This window comes from Silurus aristotelis (genome assembly GCF_946808225.1).
Source record: "Silurus aristotelis genome assembly, chromosome: 11".
Taxonomy (NCBI): Eukaryota; Metazoa; Chordata; class Actinopteri; order Siluriformes; family Siluridae; genus Silurus; species Silurus aristotelis.
Genome location: NC_139584.1, coordinates 26,458,529 through 26,477,369, shown reverse-complemented (window position 1 = coordinate 26,477,369; position 18,841 = coordinate 26,458,529). Strand labels below are relative to the sequence as shown.

At 36.8% G+C, this 18,841-nt stretch overlaps 2 protein-coding genes across 3 annotated transcripts in view; one reads left to right on the top strand and one right to left on the bottom strand.

Moving 5' to 3' along the window:
• The window catches only part of klhl22 (kelch-like family member 22), a 279,020-nt gene that overhangs the window by 222,419 nt on the left and 37,760 nt on the right, over positions 1–18,841 (top strand). The gene's annotated exons all lie outside the window — the stretch shown is intronic.
• npy8br (neuropeptide Y receptor Y8b) lies at positions 4,452–18,324 on the bottom strand. Of its 2 annotated transcripts, XM_083554070.1 has the most exons (3): positions 18,187–18,291; positions 8,897–9,012; positions 4,452–8,068 (listed from the first exon to the last, which is right to left on the bottom strand). In XM_083554070.1, exon 3 carries the CDS (start codon positions 7,150–7,152, stop codon positions 6,031–6,033), a length of 1,122 nt encoding a protein of 373 aa, XP_083410196.1. In that variant the 5' UTR covers positions 7,153–8,068; positions 8,897–9,012; positions 18,187–18,291; the 3' UTR covers positions 4,452–6,030. The 2 variants fall into 2 exon arrangements, with proteins under 2 accessions (XP_083410196.1, XP_083410195.1); XM_083554069.1 differs by lacking the exon at positions 8,897–9,012 and having other exon boundaries at positions 4,452–7,295; positions 18,187–18,324.

Genomic DNA, 18,841 nt, shown 5'->3' with positions numbered 1-18,841 from the left:
CACACACACACACACACACACACACACACACACACACACACACACACACACACACACATCTGCATTAGTATGCTTCTGGTAATATATACACTTCATTAGTATAGCTTGGAATGAATTGATAATCAAGTTCTCGTGTATTTATGTAGCGATGTTATTCAGAATAACACATCTTCACAGGAATAACATAAAAATGACATCCTTTCTCCTGCAGTAAACCTCAAATTTTTCACTAACACTGATTTTCTAGAACTCACATACACTATATAGACAAATGTTTTGGGACACCTGAATTTTCCAGCCATATGTGGTTTTTCCTGACTGTCACTACAAAGTTGGAAACACAATTGTATAGCTGTCTTTGGAGCCCAGTCCGAGCATGATAATGCCCCTGTGCACAAAGCCAGCTCAATAAAGATATGGTGTACATGGGTTTTTCTTGAGGTCTTGAGTGGCCTGTTAATGAGCTCTGACCCCAAACCTACTGAACACCTTTGGGATGAATTGGAACATTGAGTGCACTCCAGGCCCTCTCACCTGACATACATAAGTACTTGATTTTACAAACACCCTTGTGGCTGAATGAGCACTAAGTAAACTCCAAATTCTAGTGAAACATCTTCCTATAATTGTGGAGGTTATTAAAACAGCAAATGGGGATTAAAGGTGGAATGGCATGTTCAAAAAGTACATAACAATTTTATGGTCAGGTGTCCAGAAACCTTTGTCCATATAGTGTAGCTGGCAAGTAGTTTATAAAACAGAAAGGAGAACAATATTCATTGGTTAATCCTGCACTATATGTGCATTATGTAAACCAGACATAAATAACTTTGGAACTGTCATAAAAGTACTATACTGAAACTATACCATGACACACAAAGTATGTCCAATTTCAATTGGACCTTACACGTAACCAGAAATAAGTAATTAAAACTGAAACTCTGAAACTAAAGCTAAATTAGAATATCTATCAATTAACATCTTGTCATGGAAATTGTTTGGTTGATAAATGCTTTATATCACAAGAATATATAACAAAACATGTGCATGTGGGATTTTAAGGTACAAAAAAGGTAAGGCTTTTTTTTTATTATTTAATTTAAGTTTTTACAGATCACAAGTAGAGCAATGCAAAACACACACACATAAACACACACACACACACACACACACACACACACACACACACACACACACACACACACACACGCATACTGTATGTTGTCTTTCTGACTGTGCATGTTCGTTAAATTATATAAAGACTGTATAGAAAATGGCAGTACCAAGCTTTACATAAGGGCAAAGCAATACGCTGATTATGATGCCAATATAATGATACATTTTCATGGTATTGTACCGCATGATGTAATTTGATAGAAATCTTTGCTATTATTTTTTAATAATTAAAAACTGACTAGAAGAAGCTGGATCTACTAAACTGTGAAAATTCTCCAGTATATATATTGAAACTATTTAAAAAAAAATGTAATTAATTATTATAAAAAAATTTTATGTAACACCACTATACACCTTCAGCATCACCGCAAAGCATAACGTATATCATAGAAATCGTGCTATAAAACCATAGTTATCTCAGCCAAAACAGAAAGTGCTTCAATGCTAATATTATTATAGTAAATTTACTATCACGTACATTATATTACTGTCAATATAACACAACTACTGTATGTTACAATTCGGGTTGAATTAGCTATACTTCAGCATTCGTAAATCGATTTCATTCTTCTTCAGCAACCACTTTATCAGGGTCATGGTGGGTCCTGGGATGACTAATGTCTAAGTTGGTGTGCAGAAACCAGGGCTGTATTTTATTTAGTTGATTTATAGACTATGAGGGAATGTGGCTTGCGAGTGATTCGTGCATAAAAATAAGCTTTATAACTCAACACATGACAGTGACAATGACAGTGGGGGAAATGAAGGTTCGCACACTTCTTAAACACCATCTAATTAAGGCAGTGGGCACACACAAATATACACACACAAACACACACAAAATGAGTATGGATGAACATCTGGTAAAAATGCAGGTTTGATTAGTGAATTAATCATAAAAGCAAACAGGTGTACACAGGACTAGGTTTGAGAAGCCTATATAGAGCATAATGCGTTCCCATAATGTTCCCTAATATTTCTATAACATTTAGGTTTAAGCAATATAAAGGCAATTACAGTGAAATACATATAAGATATACTTTACAAACAGCAGCGTAACCAGAAAGCAATTACTGATATCAGTGTTTTTTTAAAATGGACATTTAATTTACTGTCATTAATAATGCAATAATCTAAAATGCTCTAATGAATCTGCAATTTAATTTTTTTATAATTACAGCACACATTTCCTTTTTCACTCGACTGCACGCTGAGTTGCATTACTGCTTGTTGTACACTAGGTACATCTATAAGTAACCAAATAATCCAGTAGTAATTCGGATTGAAAACTCTTCATCGATCAAACAGAGCTTGATGTGAATGAAAAGGGTGGTGAACTGTAGATCTGAACTAAAGCTGAAATCACACTACACTTTTTGTTCTATTGACTCCTATTCAACGCATGTATCCAGAGGAAACTAGAAGAGTTTCGCACTTTGTTGCGACCCAGTAATGAACTCTGACCTCAAAATTCGTATCACGTAAAGATGCGTGACTGAAGATTGTGACCTCTTAAGAAAGTACAATGTGAAAAGAAAGCTCTGATTATAGCCACGTCCCATTATTACATTTCATACAACACAGCTTTAAAAGAATATCAAACATTTAAAAAAAACTGCCTGGTTTTTGTGATGTGTAGCGAATATATAACAGATTGTACATTTCAACATTGTCACATCCAGGTGCTGCACAAATTCACAGCAGGTATCTGAAGAAATTCTTGTGCGACTGCAAGACAACGCAGAAAAAAGGAGAAAATCCCCATGTAAATGCTGAACATTTCCTCCATGGGATTTAAAACTACATCATGCACAGTGCAGAGGTGTATACATATTTCTGTTCGGTGTGAAAGCGACGACAGATGTTCTGCCCTTGTGCAGAAGTTTTGTTTCAAAGCATATGAGTTTCATTGTACGTAGAAACAATACATTCGAAATCTGCATTCAAATTTTAATTCATTTCGATCCACAAACAAGGAGCACATGTAAACATACCTGCTGGCTACACTGGTTCATTATGCCCTCACTCTGAGATCTAGTTTGTCCCAGAACTTAATGAATGAGGCAAGAATCAATCTGTATGGAACAACATTCACATCGCAGTGCACTATGCATACACTCACATTCACAGTAAACTTTCATTTCGAGTAATCACTCCACCTACTGCCATGTTTTGGGAGGTGGAACCTCCGAATCAAGTTCAGGATCAAATGCTGAAGCTGTGAGATGCCAAAAGTGAAGGGGCATGCCACTCCAACTGAACATTTTTTTCAATTTATTTAGATTTCTTTATTAAAATCTACATGCAGATTTGTCTAAAAAATTACAATATACGGACAAAAGTATTGAAGCACCTGACCTTTCTAGCCATATGTGGTTCTTCCCAAATCCTTTGGCACAAAGGTTGAGATACACAATTGTATAGGATATAAATTCCTATATAAAAACCTGTTTTAGCATGACAATCCCGCTCCATGGAGATATGCCTTGCATGGGTTGGAGCAGAAGATTTTGAGTGGCCTGCTGTAGAGACCCATCACACATCGAATGTATTGAACAAATTTGTGATGAATTGTCACACTGACTGCACCGCAGGCCTCCTCACCCTACATCAGTATCAGTACTTGACTTTACTAACACTTTTGTGGCTGATTCAGTTCCCTGAAGTGTGGAGTTTATTATAACAGCAAATAGAGAAAATATGTGGAATGGGATGTTCAAAAAACCCATACAACTTCCATGCTCAGTTGCCCACGAACTTTTGTCCATATAGTGAAATCATTTGCTTTATATGAGTCATCATTTGCTCGAACAGGAAAAAAGTAATATTTTTGTTAAATAGGCTGAAATTTTTTGGGGTCATTTTTTGGTCATGAATCCAATGAAAGCAACAAGAAACGATGGGGCCTCATTTATCAAACAGGAAATGAACCGATTGATTTGTTTTTCATGCAAATCCAGTTAAATATTAGTTTACATATGTATAAGATAGAAGTGAGCTTTGAATCATACTGTAGAACTGACGAGTTGATGCACTTTTACATAAACATTTATTTTTCCGTTTCAAGTTTCAAAGCCTTGCACAAATTAATTTTATTTTCATATTAATGACTTAAAGGAAAGCATTTCAAAACAAATCAAGAGCCAAAAATAAAACGAGGTACCTTTTATTTATTTTATTGTTTAGGACCAAATAAATAGGGACTAATATTGAAAGTGAGGAGGTGAGTTGGTTGTGATTTCATGTATGCTGGGAGGTGTTTTTTCACCAATTAATCACCATTGTGTCATTTTTCTTGTCGCTCTCCAGGCTTTACTTGAGTTTGGAGCAATGGTTATATCTATAATCATCTGTACCGAGAACACCATGGCTTATTTCTGATTCATGTTTATCAGCATACACATACAAGTTCCAAGATAATCAGTGTTATGGAAATGTAAGTAAATCTGTGGAGGATTTTTGAGTTACATACGAAGTTGCTAGTAGATTGATAACTGAGGCCCATTGCATGTTGCCATTATTAGAAAAATTAATCTGTACTAAAACATGTTGATGGTCACTAGCTATCTAGCTATCTCTCCTGTCTCCCAGACTACTTGAGTACTCCTGCTCCATTACCACTACCCCCAGTGTCAATATTCAAGCTAATGTGACCGCAACGCAAACAAACATCAGATTTTAGTCACCTTACAATATGGGACACTAAAATCAATCAATAAATAAGGCTTTTCACATATTATCTCAGCTCTTGATATCACTGCAGGAACAAGCATGTTTCTTTTATTATTTTTAGGTACTGAATGTTATTACAGTATCAACAATCAGTCTATATTAATTACAATGTTTTTACAAATTCTAATTACAGTTAGCGGCATGCTTCGCTAACTTCGCACAGTTCAGCTGCACGTTTGACCTTGTCACCTTGAAGACATCTACTGATCTACTGATTTGTGTGTGAGATTAGGGAATTATACACTGTGCAAAGTAAAAGAAGCGAAACAACCTTAAAGGAAATGAAGGTAGATTTGAAATGTGACGTTTGTTTCAACATGTTTGACTGAAATACTGTATTTTTCAACAATTCCTTACTTAAAGGTCTCTCTGAAATATTTTCAACAGCTGCTTTGTTTATCTGACCTATGCAGAGAACTTCGTTATGATGTTAAAACCTATGTGCAACCAACGTAGCATCGGTTATGTGAACTCGTTCAAACTTCAGTCCGCAGATTTTCTTTCCGATATTAACACATCCTCTTCGGTCCGTGTCTTGACTGTGTTGTTCTTCCTTTATAATGTTCCTATCCTGTCTTCAGAAAACACATTTCCAGCAGTCGCATTGACTCACCTCATGACTGTGAAGGTGCCTTTCCTCCATCTTTTTTTTGTAAAAATATCTTAAAGATCATACATATAAAGTGTGTATTTCTGAGGAACATGTAATAAACAACCTACATTAGCATATGGTGCTCTATATTGCAACTAGCGGTTGCAAAACGTAACCGTTTAAAGCCTAGATCTACTTTTTTAATACCACAATTTAAGAGTTTTGTCATCTAGTTCAGAAAAAAATACAGGTATATATACAGTGCCCTCAAATTATAAGGATACATTCTTTGAACATGAGGTTTGGTCAAAAACAATGCTGGTTTGCTACTAATCTTTAAATTACACTCAACAGTAGGATAGTGATGATGATAATGTCTGAGCTTAGCAATGTGATCCATTTTGCAGGATCAGATTCTTAGTGATACACAAACCAGTCATGTTTATTTAAATGATAACTGAGCACAATGTAGACACACGCTTATGCCAACAACTGTAACTAAGTCTAATGAATATGCATGAGGTGCTTATTTACAAACACTCTTTCTCTTGCTGTTGTGGTAAGACGGCAATGCTGTCGGAGCCATTGCTGAGAACAGATCCTTTCGTCACATCGGTGCTGACTGTGGACAGAGGAAAGCTTTCATAGTTCCGCGGCACCCCCGTGCACCGGCACTGATACAGCAGCGACTTCAGCTCCTTCTGGAAGTTGTTGTTAAGGAAGCCGTAGATGATAGGGTTGACGCACGTGGAAGCCATGGCTGTGAGGTGACACATGGAAAAGACGGCGTTGTGGCACCAGATGACGGCTTCATGGTTCCAGTCGAAAATAGTGTTGAAGACGTTAAGAGGCAACCAGCAGAGGGCGAACAGGGCCACGATGGAGGCGAGCATGGCGTTGATCCGCTTTGAATGTTTAGCATTCCGTTGACGCGCGTCCCGCGTCCTCTCGATAATGTCTCTGCGTTGACTAAGGCGCAGAAAAATGCGCAAGTAGCAGACGCTAATGAGCGCAAGAGGCAGGATGTATTGAAACACCAGCAGTGATGTTGTGTATGCTAGCCGGTTTGCCTCTGAAGGCCAGCTTTCTGTGCAGACCAAATGAGAATCGGAGGGATTCGTTGGAAGAGTGAGGTTGTGGGAGGTCAAGTCATCAACGAAAGTGAAGGAAATAAACGGCAGTGAGATAAAGCAGCCCATAATCCAGGTGACAGTTACAGCCAGGTATGAGTGTCCAAGCACTGGCTTCCAGCCAGTAGGGTGAATGATGAGCTGATGCCTCTCTAAAGTAATCAGCACCAATGTGTAGATGGAGACAGTGATGGACAGACACTGGACAAACGAAGTCAATTTACAAAGAGCCACTCCTAGAATCCACCTGTCCATCAGTGTATAGGTGATGGTGCTGGGTAAGCATATGAGGCACATGAGAATGTCAGATGACGAAAGGTTGGCAATGAAGATGTTGGTCACATTGTGCATCTCCTTTTGGCGCAGGATAACCAGGACAAGGCAGGAGTTTCCCACCAGGCCCACAGCTAGCATGGTGCTGTAGGCCATAATCAGGAAGGTGGTGCCACCCAGTGAGAGCGAGCAAAATTCGTCCAAAGCCTCCCAAGTATGCGTGCTATTGTTAAGATGGTAACCTTCCATCACCAACTGTTCATTTACACCACAAGCACTGATCCAATTTAGATACCTAACGGTATATGCAGGGCTTATTTTTTCGTGATCTTATTTAATTTCACTTCCCAAGACGTCGCATTTCGAAGGCCTTGAAGGAACACTGGTGCGATCTGGAATAAAAAAAAAAAAAAGGCTGTTAGGGGAAACGAGAAGAAGAATTATCTATGACACGATTTGAGCGTGAGATCTCGCTAACAGAAAAAGTTAGACAAGGACAAGAGGTGTAGAGATTATTAACCAGAGCAGGAAACTTGAAATACGACAGAATGATCCAAAAGTACCATCTATTTTACTCTCCTGCTAAATTAAGCTTGCACAAGAATGAAGATCTCGGTAACAACGTCTGGCTGTTTTTCATCGTATTGTAATGTCTTTTTTTCCCCTCCATTCCCTTTATCTCGTTTTCTCTATTTATTTTATCTGCCATAAGTTGCTGCACATTATTTTCCAACTCAATGTTCCAAAATGTTTTGCTTTGTAATGTCCTCAACATCATAAACTAGGCTTGGCAGAATAATGCCTTCTCTGGGTATGACAATATCTTTTTATTGCAGTCTGTCTCCAAGACACTTGACAAGAGAGACAGTAATCATCATTCACTGCTTTGCATCAGATGGCCATCAAATATTACTGTTGAAATCAAGACTTAGGCTAACTTTATTTTGAACATAAATTTAGGACGAAAAAATGTGTATGTGGAGGGTTAATAGAAGGAGATCAACTCAAAATTGGTTGCTGATAGACTACCGGGATATGAACATACTTTATTTTTTGCACCTAGCTTAAATAGCTTATATATTCCTATCTCTCTTTTTGTACTTCCCTGGCTCCTTCTTACTAGCAGTGGTGGGTCATTCATTTCACACCTACAGACAGGTATCTCCTATAACGAGAATGAATGCCATTACTAAAACAAGAATATCAATGAACACAATTCAACAAGTCTCCTTTCACTGCAGCCACAGCTGCACTGCCTGCCTACATAATCTCTAGCAAAAGCATAAATATTATTCAAAATTAACCAGTATTAACCTGGAGATTTCTACAGTACAGAAAATGCAAAAGTATAAATGGTTCATGAAAAAGCTTAACAACTGTTTAGAGCTATTTTGCCTGACCTTTCCTCACAATGTCTAGCTTTTCTTGAAAAAGTCTTTAAAATGGCCTTGTAAGTATATCTGCGACCAAATCAAATCTCCTCTGTCAACCATTGCGGAATGAAAAAAAAACAGCTATTAAATCTACACAAATATATTTTAGCTTGTACAGTTTGTTACAGCCTACTAGTCACACAAGACTTTAAGCTTAGCATTCAACTACAATTAGGTCTTGCTAGATAAAATTAGTTCCAACTAATATATTCATTTTTAACTTTTAAAAGATTCAATAAAACCATCAATAAAAGTTTAGTTTACCATTTATAGTGGTGTTTAATGTTAAAACTTTGGACTAGTGCCAAAGTCTTTAAACAAATGAGGCACATTTGTTTTAATTTTGATACTGAAATGCATCAGTGAAACCAATACTTTATCCCTGTTTTTGTTTTTCATCAAAACCTAAGAAATTCTGTAAAAAACACTAATAAACTAAGGTCTCTAGCCCTGTATCTATGTTTTGGTTAAATGAGCTGGATACATACTCCTTACATACATTTCCACAAGTGGTGTAAATTTTGTGTAAAGCTGAAAAAAATCCAGAACAATAAACTCACTGTTCTCCATTTGACAATTTCAGAAGATTCCATTTACAGTGAAGGACATTGTTAGTGGTTGTAGGTTTTATTATAACTTCAATTACATCTTCTGAAATCTCCTTCATGGTGTTTAGCTGTGAAAAGAATTTTTCCGATTAATGCAGCATTGTTAGAAAATGAGACTTGCCTCTTTTTCTGGTTGCACATATTCTTTTTTCTTGCTCTTTCTCATTGTAGTGATATGGATAAGTTGAGTTTAAGAAAGAAACATAATATCATCAATTATTAGACAGACCGGAGGCATACGCTTGGGGAGTGACGTGAGAGTCGTACAAAAGACACTAAATATGATTTGCAACTCGACGCATTTTCATATTCTTCCACTTATCAAGTATTCAACTAAAAGAAACACTAGTGTCTTGATATCTTTCTTTTCGTCCACAGAGTTTCTTGTTGATACTAACCTTTTTTCAGTCACTGTTTTATGCCAGACACTTGATGAAATAAAACAATAATTACCGGTTGTCATGCTGCAAATTAGCCATAATAAACCTACAGGTCTGTGTTTGTTCACATTTATTTAAAAAAAAACAAAAAAAAACACCCACTATACGATACAACATCCTACAACTGAGGCTTGAGAGAGCAGTCAGATATGTTGCTCAAATAGAAAACTCGTTTTCATGGACATCTAAGTGCTTGATAAGAGCTGCAATGGTTTCAATGATTTGGATTTGAGTTTGTGTCTATGTTGAGAAAGAGAAATGACTAAGTTCATGTGAAACACAATCCAAAAGGCAAAAAAAAAAAGGAATGATATTTTGCTTCATCATTCACAAATACAAGGAAAGTGGTAGCTGAGTGGTTAAGACCTTGGTTAAGAAACAACTTCTGTTGTTTGGCTTTTGATTGGAAAGTCATGAGGTCAGATACAAGCACTTATAATTGCAAGTTGATCTAGATAAGGACATCTGCTAAATGCAATAAATGTAAAATGAACATTCTCCAGAATCATGGTGCTCTAATTATCAAGGGATGACAAAAGGTCTCACAAACTGTAACTGACAATGCAAAAAATCATGGACAATACAGTAAATTGCAATAAATTAATTAATTAATGAAAAAACAAATAAACAAATAAATAAAGAATATAACCGTTTGCATAGTATTAACACCCTTTACAAATCTGGCGTGATGTAGCTGCGTGTGAGGAACTGGCACAAATTCACCAAACTTACTGACATTATGGTGTTTTTATTTTAAAAAATGTTGGTGCATAATTTGAATGAATGCTTTTATTTCGAATTAATTTATATTGGTCTAAAGCTGAAAAAAGATTGAATACACGATATGGGTGTTTTCTGTCCTGCATATCGTACACAGCGGAAACTATTAATCTACCCCAGGGAGCTCAGGGCAGGAGACACCTGGAAAGTGTGCCAACCTATCACAGGGCACAATTACACACTCACACACCCATTAACACACTATGGATAATGCAGAACAAGCCTACAATGCATGTCTACGGACTGAGCGAAGAAACCGGAAAACCACTGAAAGGCAGGGGGAATATGTCATCTCTGTACATTGCATGTTCTCCAGATACAGATGCAAATAGTAACATTTCCTTATGCATCTATGATGCAGAGGACATTATCTACAAAGGCCTGTTGGTTTGACTGATTGTAGTTTGGTTGCTATGCATGCCTTATATATTATTTTCCAACCCAGAAGCAATAAGAGAACTTAGGTTTGGGAACCAGGTCATATAGATTTATTTATTTGTAGAATGATTGCACATTATATATCTAAAAAGATCTTGTGGAAAAAAAGTATATTAATAAAAGTCAAATAATGTGCATAATTCGAGACAGCTTTACTTGAAAAAATGCTGAATCATTCTCTTGTCCTGAATGCTGCAGAGAAATGGAGAGAGGGATGGGGGTAAAGCTGTCCAATATACCCAGCAAAAACTCAATATCGAACATGCGCTTGGTGATGAAAGCATGAGCCGTCATTAAAGTTCCTGGTTTGTCGAAGTGAAATCACTTGACACTGCTGCATTTATTTTAGAAAAATATCCTTTAATTTGAGCAGTAAATGAAATCTAAAAAATGTGTATCAGCATCAGTGGTTTTAAGACTTTTCAACAATGGAAAACAAAAAGCCATGAATCATGCTGAAAGTCATTTTTGTACTGTGTAACCGCTAAAGATGGCTTCTATGAGTTTTGGAATTGCACATAGACATATTATAGATCTCAAGTTTTTCTTTAGAAATACTTTGTGAGGGTGCGACAACTGTGAAATCTGCCTCAGAGGATCGATACGTTTAAATGTGTCACTCCCTATAATTGGTGTGGAGGGCCAGTTCATTCAGCTGGCACTCTGCTCCCTTTAATCTACACTTTCTCTCCTTCTTTCTAAACTCTCTCTTTCTCTCCATCCCTCTTCTAAATGTAAAGACTTTGTTCTTTCTTGCCAAAGTTTGCAGGTAATCAAATTCGTTTAAAAAAACCTAAGCTAAAACTAGCTGGATTAAAGAAAACATGCTCTGCTTTGCTATGCTAAAACATCGACATGTGACAAATGGTTTCGAGCAAACGGTTTAGAGCTGGAAGGGAATCTTAATTTATCCCAAATCCTTTCTTTTACTGGATCCCTAAGGACTTCAAATTCTCATGAAGCGTCCAGACACCTTGCTTTAATGAGACGCTGTGTCCAAAGCTTGTGATTTATTGCCTTGCATTTTAAATCCTCACAGAATTAATGTCCAAATAACAAACATCGGAATTTGCATTTAAACTGACACCTTTTAACCTTTTTGAGACCTTGTGTGTATACGTGTGTACGATTGTTTTGTGATTGTAAGTCACCTCAGGAATGGAAAAATGCTAAAGGCATTTATAATGTAAAATTTCCCAAGCTGATTGTGGGCAACAATCAATCTAATTAATTGCATTAACACCCTGTTGATAACAGCGCAAATAATTTTCTATGAGTTATTCATGAAATTACTCTGCTAAAATGTACACTCGTCATCCACTTCAATGTGAACACCTGTAGTCCTGTGCATGCATGCACTTATCATGTGGCTACAAGACAATGCATGAATCATAGGCTTCATTAGAATGTTATCATTAGAAATGGGTTCAAATGTGATCTCTGCGAGTGTGGCATGGACTTCGGTTTCAAAAACTGCTCATCTCTGAGGACTGGAAAAAGAGGAAACGTAGTCTGGTCTTTTTCAAATCTTCAAAATGGTGCAGATTTGGTGAGTCTGTACCCTCTGACGCCTCAGATTCCTGTTTCTGGCTGAAAAAAAAATCATGCAATCTGATGATGGGCTTGTTGTTGTAGCCCATCTCCCTCATGCTGAGATGTGCATTCTGAGATGTTTTTCTGCTCGCCACGGTTGTAAAGACTGCTTACTGATATCTCCCATCAACAAGACATTTCCCTCGTCAAGAAAATTACTTTTGCCTTTCGTGCCTCCAGCTCTAGACACTCTTGTGTGACAAAACGCGGGAGATCAGCAAATTCTCAAATACACAAACTGGGCCACCAATAGCCATGCCACAGTCAAAGTCACAGAGATTTTAATCCATAAGTATGTGAACATTATCTGAAGCTCTTGAACTGTATCTGCATGGTTTTATTCATTACAATGATGCTACATTATTTTCTTGCTTGGCTTAACAGTTCTTAAAGTGCAAAATGAGGGCATCGTTAAGATTATACTCAAAATAGGTTTGCTCTTTAATTGTGAATATGAATATTTTCAGCTTGATTTATGTGTAGAACAAGAACCCATTATTTGTCATATATATGTTACAACACAGTGCAATGCTTGGAATTTTGGGTCAGAACACAAGGTCAGCCATGATACAGCACCCCTTGAACAGATAGGGTTAAAGGCCTTGCTCAAGAGCCCCCAACAGTGACAGTTTGGCATTGCTGAGGCCTGAACCCTAACCTTCTGATCATTAACCTGCTGCCTGAGGCCTCTAACATTAATGGTGATGATTATAACCATTCTAATATGAGGATTGGAATATTAGGAAATGATTGAAATGAGCAAAATTTCTCATCCATCTTCATCCATTGCAGAGACTCCAATTCACAGCATCACAGGTGCATATTCAAAGAAAAGTGTAACATCTATCATACTGCCAGTAACAAGATTAACACGCAGACTGGCTGTGTGTGAATCCATTCTAAATCCATCAAACTCAAGAAACCCATCCGATAATCCTGAAATGCTGCTCGATTTTCTTGTTTTTTACCACAGCTTTCTCCTTGACATTAAAAATAATTCATACTGGTGGATAAAGGAGCCAAAGATGTATAGAAAACCTGGGAAAAGAGCCACAACATTCTATTTATTAGTGTAACCTGACTAACCTACAGCCAGAATCAATGGGTTTTTCCCTGAGGCCTGTCAGGTAAGCTTACTGAGGTGGCAACAATTATCTGTCATCTGACTTAGTCGATTTGGGGAGTATGAACAGACGATTATTTCTACCAGTAAAACAGAATGTGTACTTTTGTGTATTTTAGATCAAGAAATCCAGATCTGTATCAATTTGAAAATTAGAATTGTAGCCAAACTTACAGGCCCCACCCCTTTAGCAAATTGATGTATTTACATTTTGTAAATTTGATTGGCTGTTATGTTTTTATGATGATTCATAATAACGCTGCCATTGAGCAGTCAATTCTGACTAGACAGAAGGTGTTAATTAACTTTTTTATCGCAGTTGCTCTGACATTAGTTCCACCTACAATGAGAGCTTGTATGGCTGAACAACTGTGATTGTTTTTTGTGCAGGGACATTCTAATGAACATTTTAAAATGAGTTCAGCTCTTACTAAAATTTTAGTTAAAGCTGTTACATTTTCCCCCATGAGAAATACTCAGGGCAGATAATTTAGCATTTGCAGTGTATCCTTTATAACAGGACAAGCTTTGTGTTTCCTTATTAATTTTTCGAAAGGGAGATTCGGATAAGGTAATGACTTTTTATAGCTGCTATAATGTAAGTGTTAACAGGAACTACCTTGTCTCCTTGGATGTTCCATAACATACCATAAATAGGTAGAAAATATTGATGTGTTGTTCTTAAATTAATTAAAAAAAAGTGCAACTCCTTTGTGTTGGACTGCATTACATCAACCTATTGCTAATTGTTTTCCTATATATAATATTTACCTCTTATATGTTTAATACGTACTGAGAAGAGTTTTATTATTAAAAAAGAGACTTTATACAAAATGACCTAAAAAGTAAAAGAGGCTAGGTTTTAGGTGTGTTTGTGCATATGTGTTTGGGCATGATGTTATATCCTGATGGGGCACAACTGTGAACGAACTAATCATATATTTTATATGTTCAACTTTTCCTGAAAAATCTGAAATGTAAAGGTTTCATTTTGGTTACTGAATTTATGTGTAAGGTTACATTAAAGTAAAGAATAGCATTATCAGCTGCTTTGGTGATTTTCTGAATGGAAATTTTTTACAGGACAAATGTCGGTGTAAGTATCTGTGTTCTTTTTTTATCACTTTTAAGTCAGAAATGCAAATTGCAAAACAGTTAAGCTCCACACTTCCAATAAACGCATCACGTCGCAAAACACCCTGCGGTAAAATCCTCTTTTTTGCCTTTATAGCTGTCATAAAGCACCAAAGCACTTTATATATAAAGTATCTGTTAAAATTATAGCCACGGGTAAGAGACTTGCTGAATTACTTCGGATTGTTTAATGAGCTTATAAGCCTTCGCTGCTTTTGATTGTGTCTATCATTATAAAGAGACAAGAGTCAGCATTGATGCAAACCACAGAGTAGGAGGTAATGAACAACACCACTGAGAGTTGAGAGATTGAGACGCATTACTGATAATGTGTTGTGTTTGATTAGATAAAGCCAAAGTCGGCGATCTTGTTGTATGCTGTGAAAGTCTCTGGAATAACGTGGAGATTAGGCAGGTCTCCCATAATTCTTTCTAAGAAAAAGGTGCAAAAGGTGCAAAAGGTGAGTTTTCTGGGCCAGAATTTCTCGCATGATATGTGACATTCGGATACTTACAATCAAAAAGAACACAGTATAAACTGGGGCTGAAACTATTCCCCAGGTAACTCGAGTAATTCAAATACAAAAAAATAAATAAGGCAAATTTTTTGCCTCGATGCTTCGTTTAGTCCATTTAGCTACACCCGGAGCACTGTGTTTCCCCACAGACCATTATCACTGACGCACCACCCGCTAAATTCTAGAAGGCTCTAAACAAGAAAATGCTGCACAACTAAAAATGGAGGAATGGGAGTGAAACAGCGAGAGACGAGGAAAAGATTCAGCCCAAAGAAAATTACAGAAAGTTTCCAAAGTTTGGGATCATTGCAAACTAAAACATAAAGAAAACACAGTACAGTGCGTTTACCTTTTTCAGAGTAATTTGAAATTGATTCACATTTTTTTATTTATATATTTGTATTTGCATTTTGATGTAATATGGCAAATAAAAATGCACTAAATGGGTTTAGTTTTCACAGATGTTGTTTCTGCTGCAATTTCAGCAATAAAAATGGAAATTTTTCTAAAAAAGGAAACAAATGACTTGTTCATTTTAATAGACCTGTTTTATTTTCTTTGGTATATTTAGTACTGCTCTTTAATAAAGAAAAATAAATTCTTATCCAATTACACGAACGATCGATGGAATAATTGGTAGAACGCTAGACTACTAAAATAATCGATAGCTGCAACACTAGTACAAACATATAGTTTTTGGGTATGTTTTTGCGAGCGCTAAGGTTAATATCAATTGTGATACACAAACAGCACTGTATTCATTCAATTCAACTAGAGTCGAAGGTGTGTCTGATAATTTTTTTCACGCTTTCAGGAACCTTTCAAACCTTTTATTTTAAAATGATGTTTCCTGTTTTCTGAATGTAACTTTGGGTTGTTATCAATTTAATTTTGCCAAACTACACAATTCAAATTGACCATAGAAGACAAGAACAATAGCCAAGTCTAACCTGAAGCTACAAAAACAATCTCATGGTGCTGTAAAGAACCGTCTCAAGGAACAAAAAAGCCCCTGTTGGTTTTAATCAAGGCAATAATAAGACCATGGTCATACCATGTTGTCCATAAGATTATTATTATATTATTATTGCAATAAAAGGTCCTCATTTGTTTAATAACAAGCCATGCTCACACTCTACATTTAAGATAAATCCCATGCAAGACAATGCTTTTTTTTTTTTTTTGCATTTCTTTGTATGTTGGAAGAATCAGTAGGATCGCCTCATGATATCAATAGAAAGTCATCACAGATGCATCACTCCATGTAATTACATTCTGAACTATAAATATAAGACTAAATCCTTGCTTTGCAGATGTAAAACCTTCCTGAGCCATCATTATCTAGCGACTGTATGTCTCAGTGTTTCAAATAAAGAAGAGGGATTTATTGCTTGATTTAGGTGATCACCACCAATTACATTCACTCCAGCTGAATCTATATCTTTGTCCCAAACAACATGCAGAATTTACAGCTTCTAGTTACTGATCCGAGCCGCATGCGGACTTTGAATTGACATATTTTACGACAAATGTATATCTCATCATTTAGTCGAGATGAGTTTCCATTCTTCCATTGATTTGTTAGATTCGCTGTCGCAGACAATGGGTTATGGGTCTAATTCCTACAACCTAACCTCACAGTTCAACTTTCAGATATTCTAATTTTGGACATTGCTTAGACTGTAATGTATCTAAAGGACTAAAAACCCCCACAAAGACCCCTATATCATGGTTGATTTATTAAAAATCCCACTTTGTAGGTTTCGATTTAAGCCATGGCCCCATCGTCCAGCCTCGTGAAGACTGGCCATGTCGTCCTTATGAGAAAATAAAAATAAATAGGTTTTAGAAGCTGCTGCATTTGATCATGCAGACAAAAGGATAAAAGACGTTTTGTGATCTGAGGAAAGGGCATATGTCTACACCTGTTAAAATGCGATAAGCAATGACAAATACATCTATCAGTACGTAACGTGCAAAGAGAGCTCAGAGAGATTTTTATTAAGTAAATAACTGTAATGAAGCCATATGTCCACTGTATCAATACCAACAAGGTTAATTGACTTTGTAAATTTTGCTTAGTATTCTTGTCAAGCCTGATGGTTGCTTCCTGAAGCATACATCCTATTTTGGTTTTCAGTGTTATGTGGTGCCACATGGCCTGATTTGCTTGTTGTATGCGTGTGTTGGTGCGGATGTCTCTAGCAAGACCGAGGCGCCGCGTGAAACGATGCTCCTGTGAAACACTCCCTTTTTTTTCCAAAAAGACGTGTGAAGGCATCAAGTGTGAATCAAAGCCTGTGCTGCTGCATCTATGACACCCTCAAACTTCTCACTCTTTTTAATATTTTGCATTTGTGAAAGGAAAAATGGATTCTGTGATAAATTTAATGAAAACCATCTGGATCGAGCAATGAGAAACCATTTATTTATTTATGTGGACATATATGTGTGTGTGTGTGTGTGTGTGTGTGTGTGTGTGTGTGTGTGTGTGTGTCACATGCAATAGATTATTTCCACAAATTATGCATTTATGCATTTTTAAGCTAGCCATTGTACAAATTTGCAAGGGGAAAATAGGGGGTTTTATGCATTCTCCAGGGATGCACTTCCAACTTACCAAGGTAAGTGATGCAAAATAAAACATTAATAACCAACTATATTGTATGCAAAATGAACAAAAAGACATTTTGCATTACTATTTATAGTGTTTGGGTTATAAAACTGGGTTTTTATAACAGAAAAATTGGGGGAAATTAAGTGCATAACATTTTTATTTATTTGCAGGGTTTACCGTTTTTTTGCTTTTTTTTTTTTGTTGTTGTTTTTTTTGTTATGTAAAACTTCATATTTGTAGCCATCAAAAATGAAATGCAACATTTGCACGCGCCCAAATCCCATTCCTACCATCTGTCCGAAGGCTGCACGAATTCCATAACACATGCACATTACAAAACCACCAACATCACCATTGTGTGTGTGTGTGTGTGTGTGTGTGTGTGTGTGTGTGTGTGTGTGTGTGTGTGCATGCGTGTGTGTGTCGTGATGAACATCTAACCTGCAGATCCTCAAAATAAAAAAAAAATTTCTTATCTATCGGAAATGTATGCGCTCCCATGCAACGTTTCATCCATATAAAAACTGTCATCATTCTAGATTGTATGTAGACCAAATACTGTATATTTATGTTAAAATGGTTTATTCCAATCTTCTTACCATTCAGGTCTCGGACAGGTGCTCAGTCCTCTGTCCTCGGTGTCCTGAGTTAGGTGGTGCGTTTTTCCTTAGCGCGAGCTCGCCACGGAAAGCGCTTTATCAAGAGATTCGAGAGCGAATCGTTTCGGTTTGAAGGACTCCTTTCAGCAGAGTCATATGTGGGAGTCGATTCTCAAGCCCTTACAAATCCCTCCTTTTTTTTTCTCCATTTATATGCATGGCTTTATGCCCTTACCCAGAGCAACTTTTAATCGTTGAGGATCAAGGTTAAGAGCCTTGCTCAAGGGCCCAACTTGGTGGTCGTGGGATTTGAACTTGTGACCTTCCAATCCAAAGTCTGATCTTTATACTAAGCTCCCTGTGTTTCAAATGTAATTTAAGTTGCATTGAATTATCCAGTAGTTGTCAAAATGACACTAATTTGATCTCATAGAGCAACATATAGCTTGTTCAGATGTTGGCCTTCTGATCAGAAGCTTGTTGGTTCAAATCCCAGCACCACCAATCTGCTTCTGTTGGGCCCTTTTGCAAAGCTCTTAAACTTCATCAGCTCAGTCTTATAAATAAAAATATAAGTTGCTAGAAATGTTTATTTCAGATGCTGTAAAATGTAAACCGCTACGGAGGAATCCAATGCTAATAGCGGTGAAGAAAA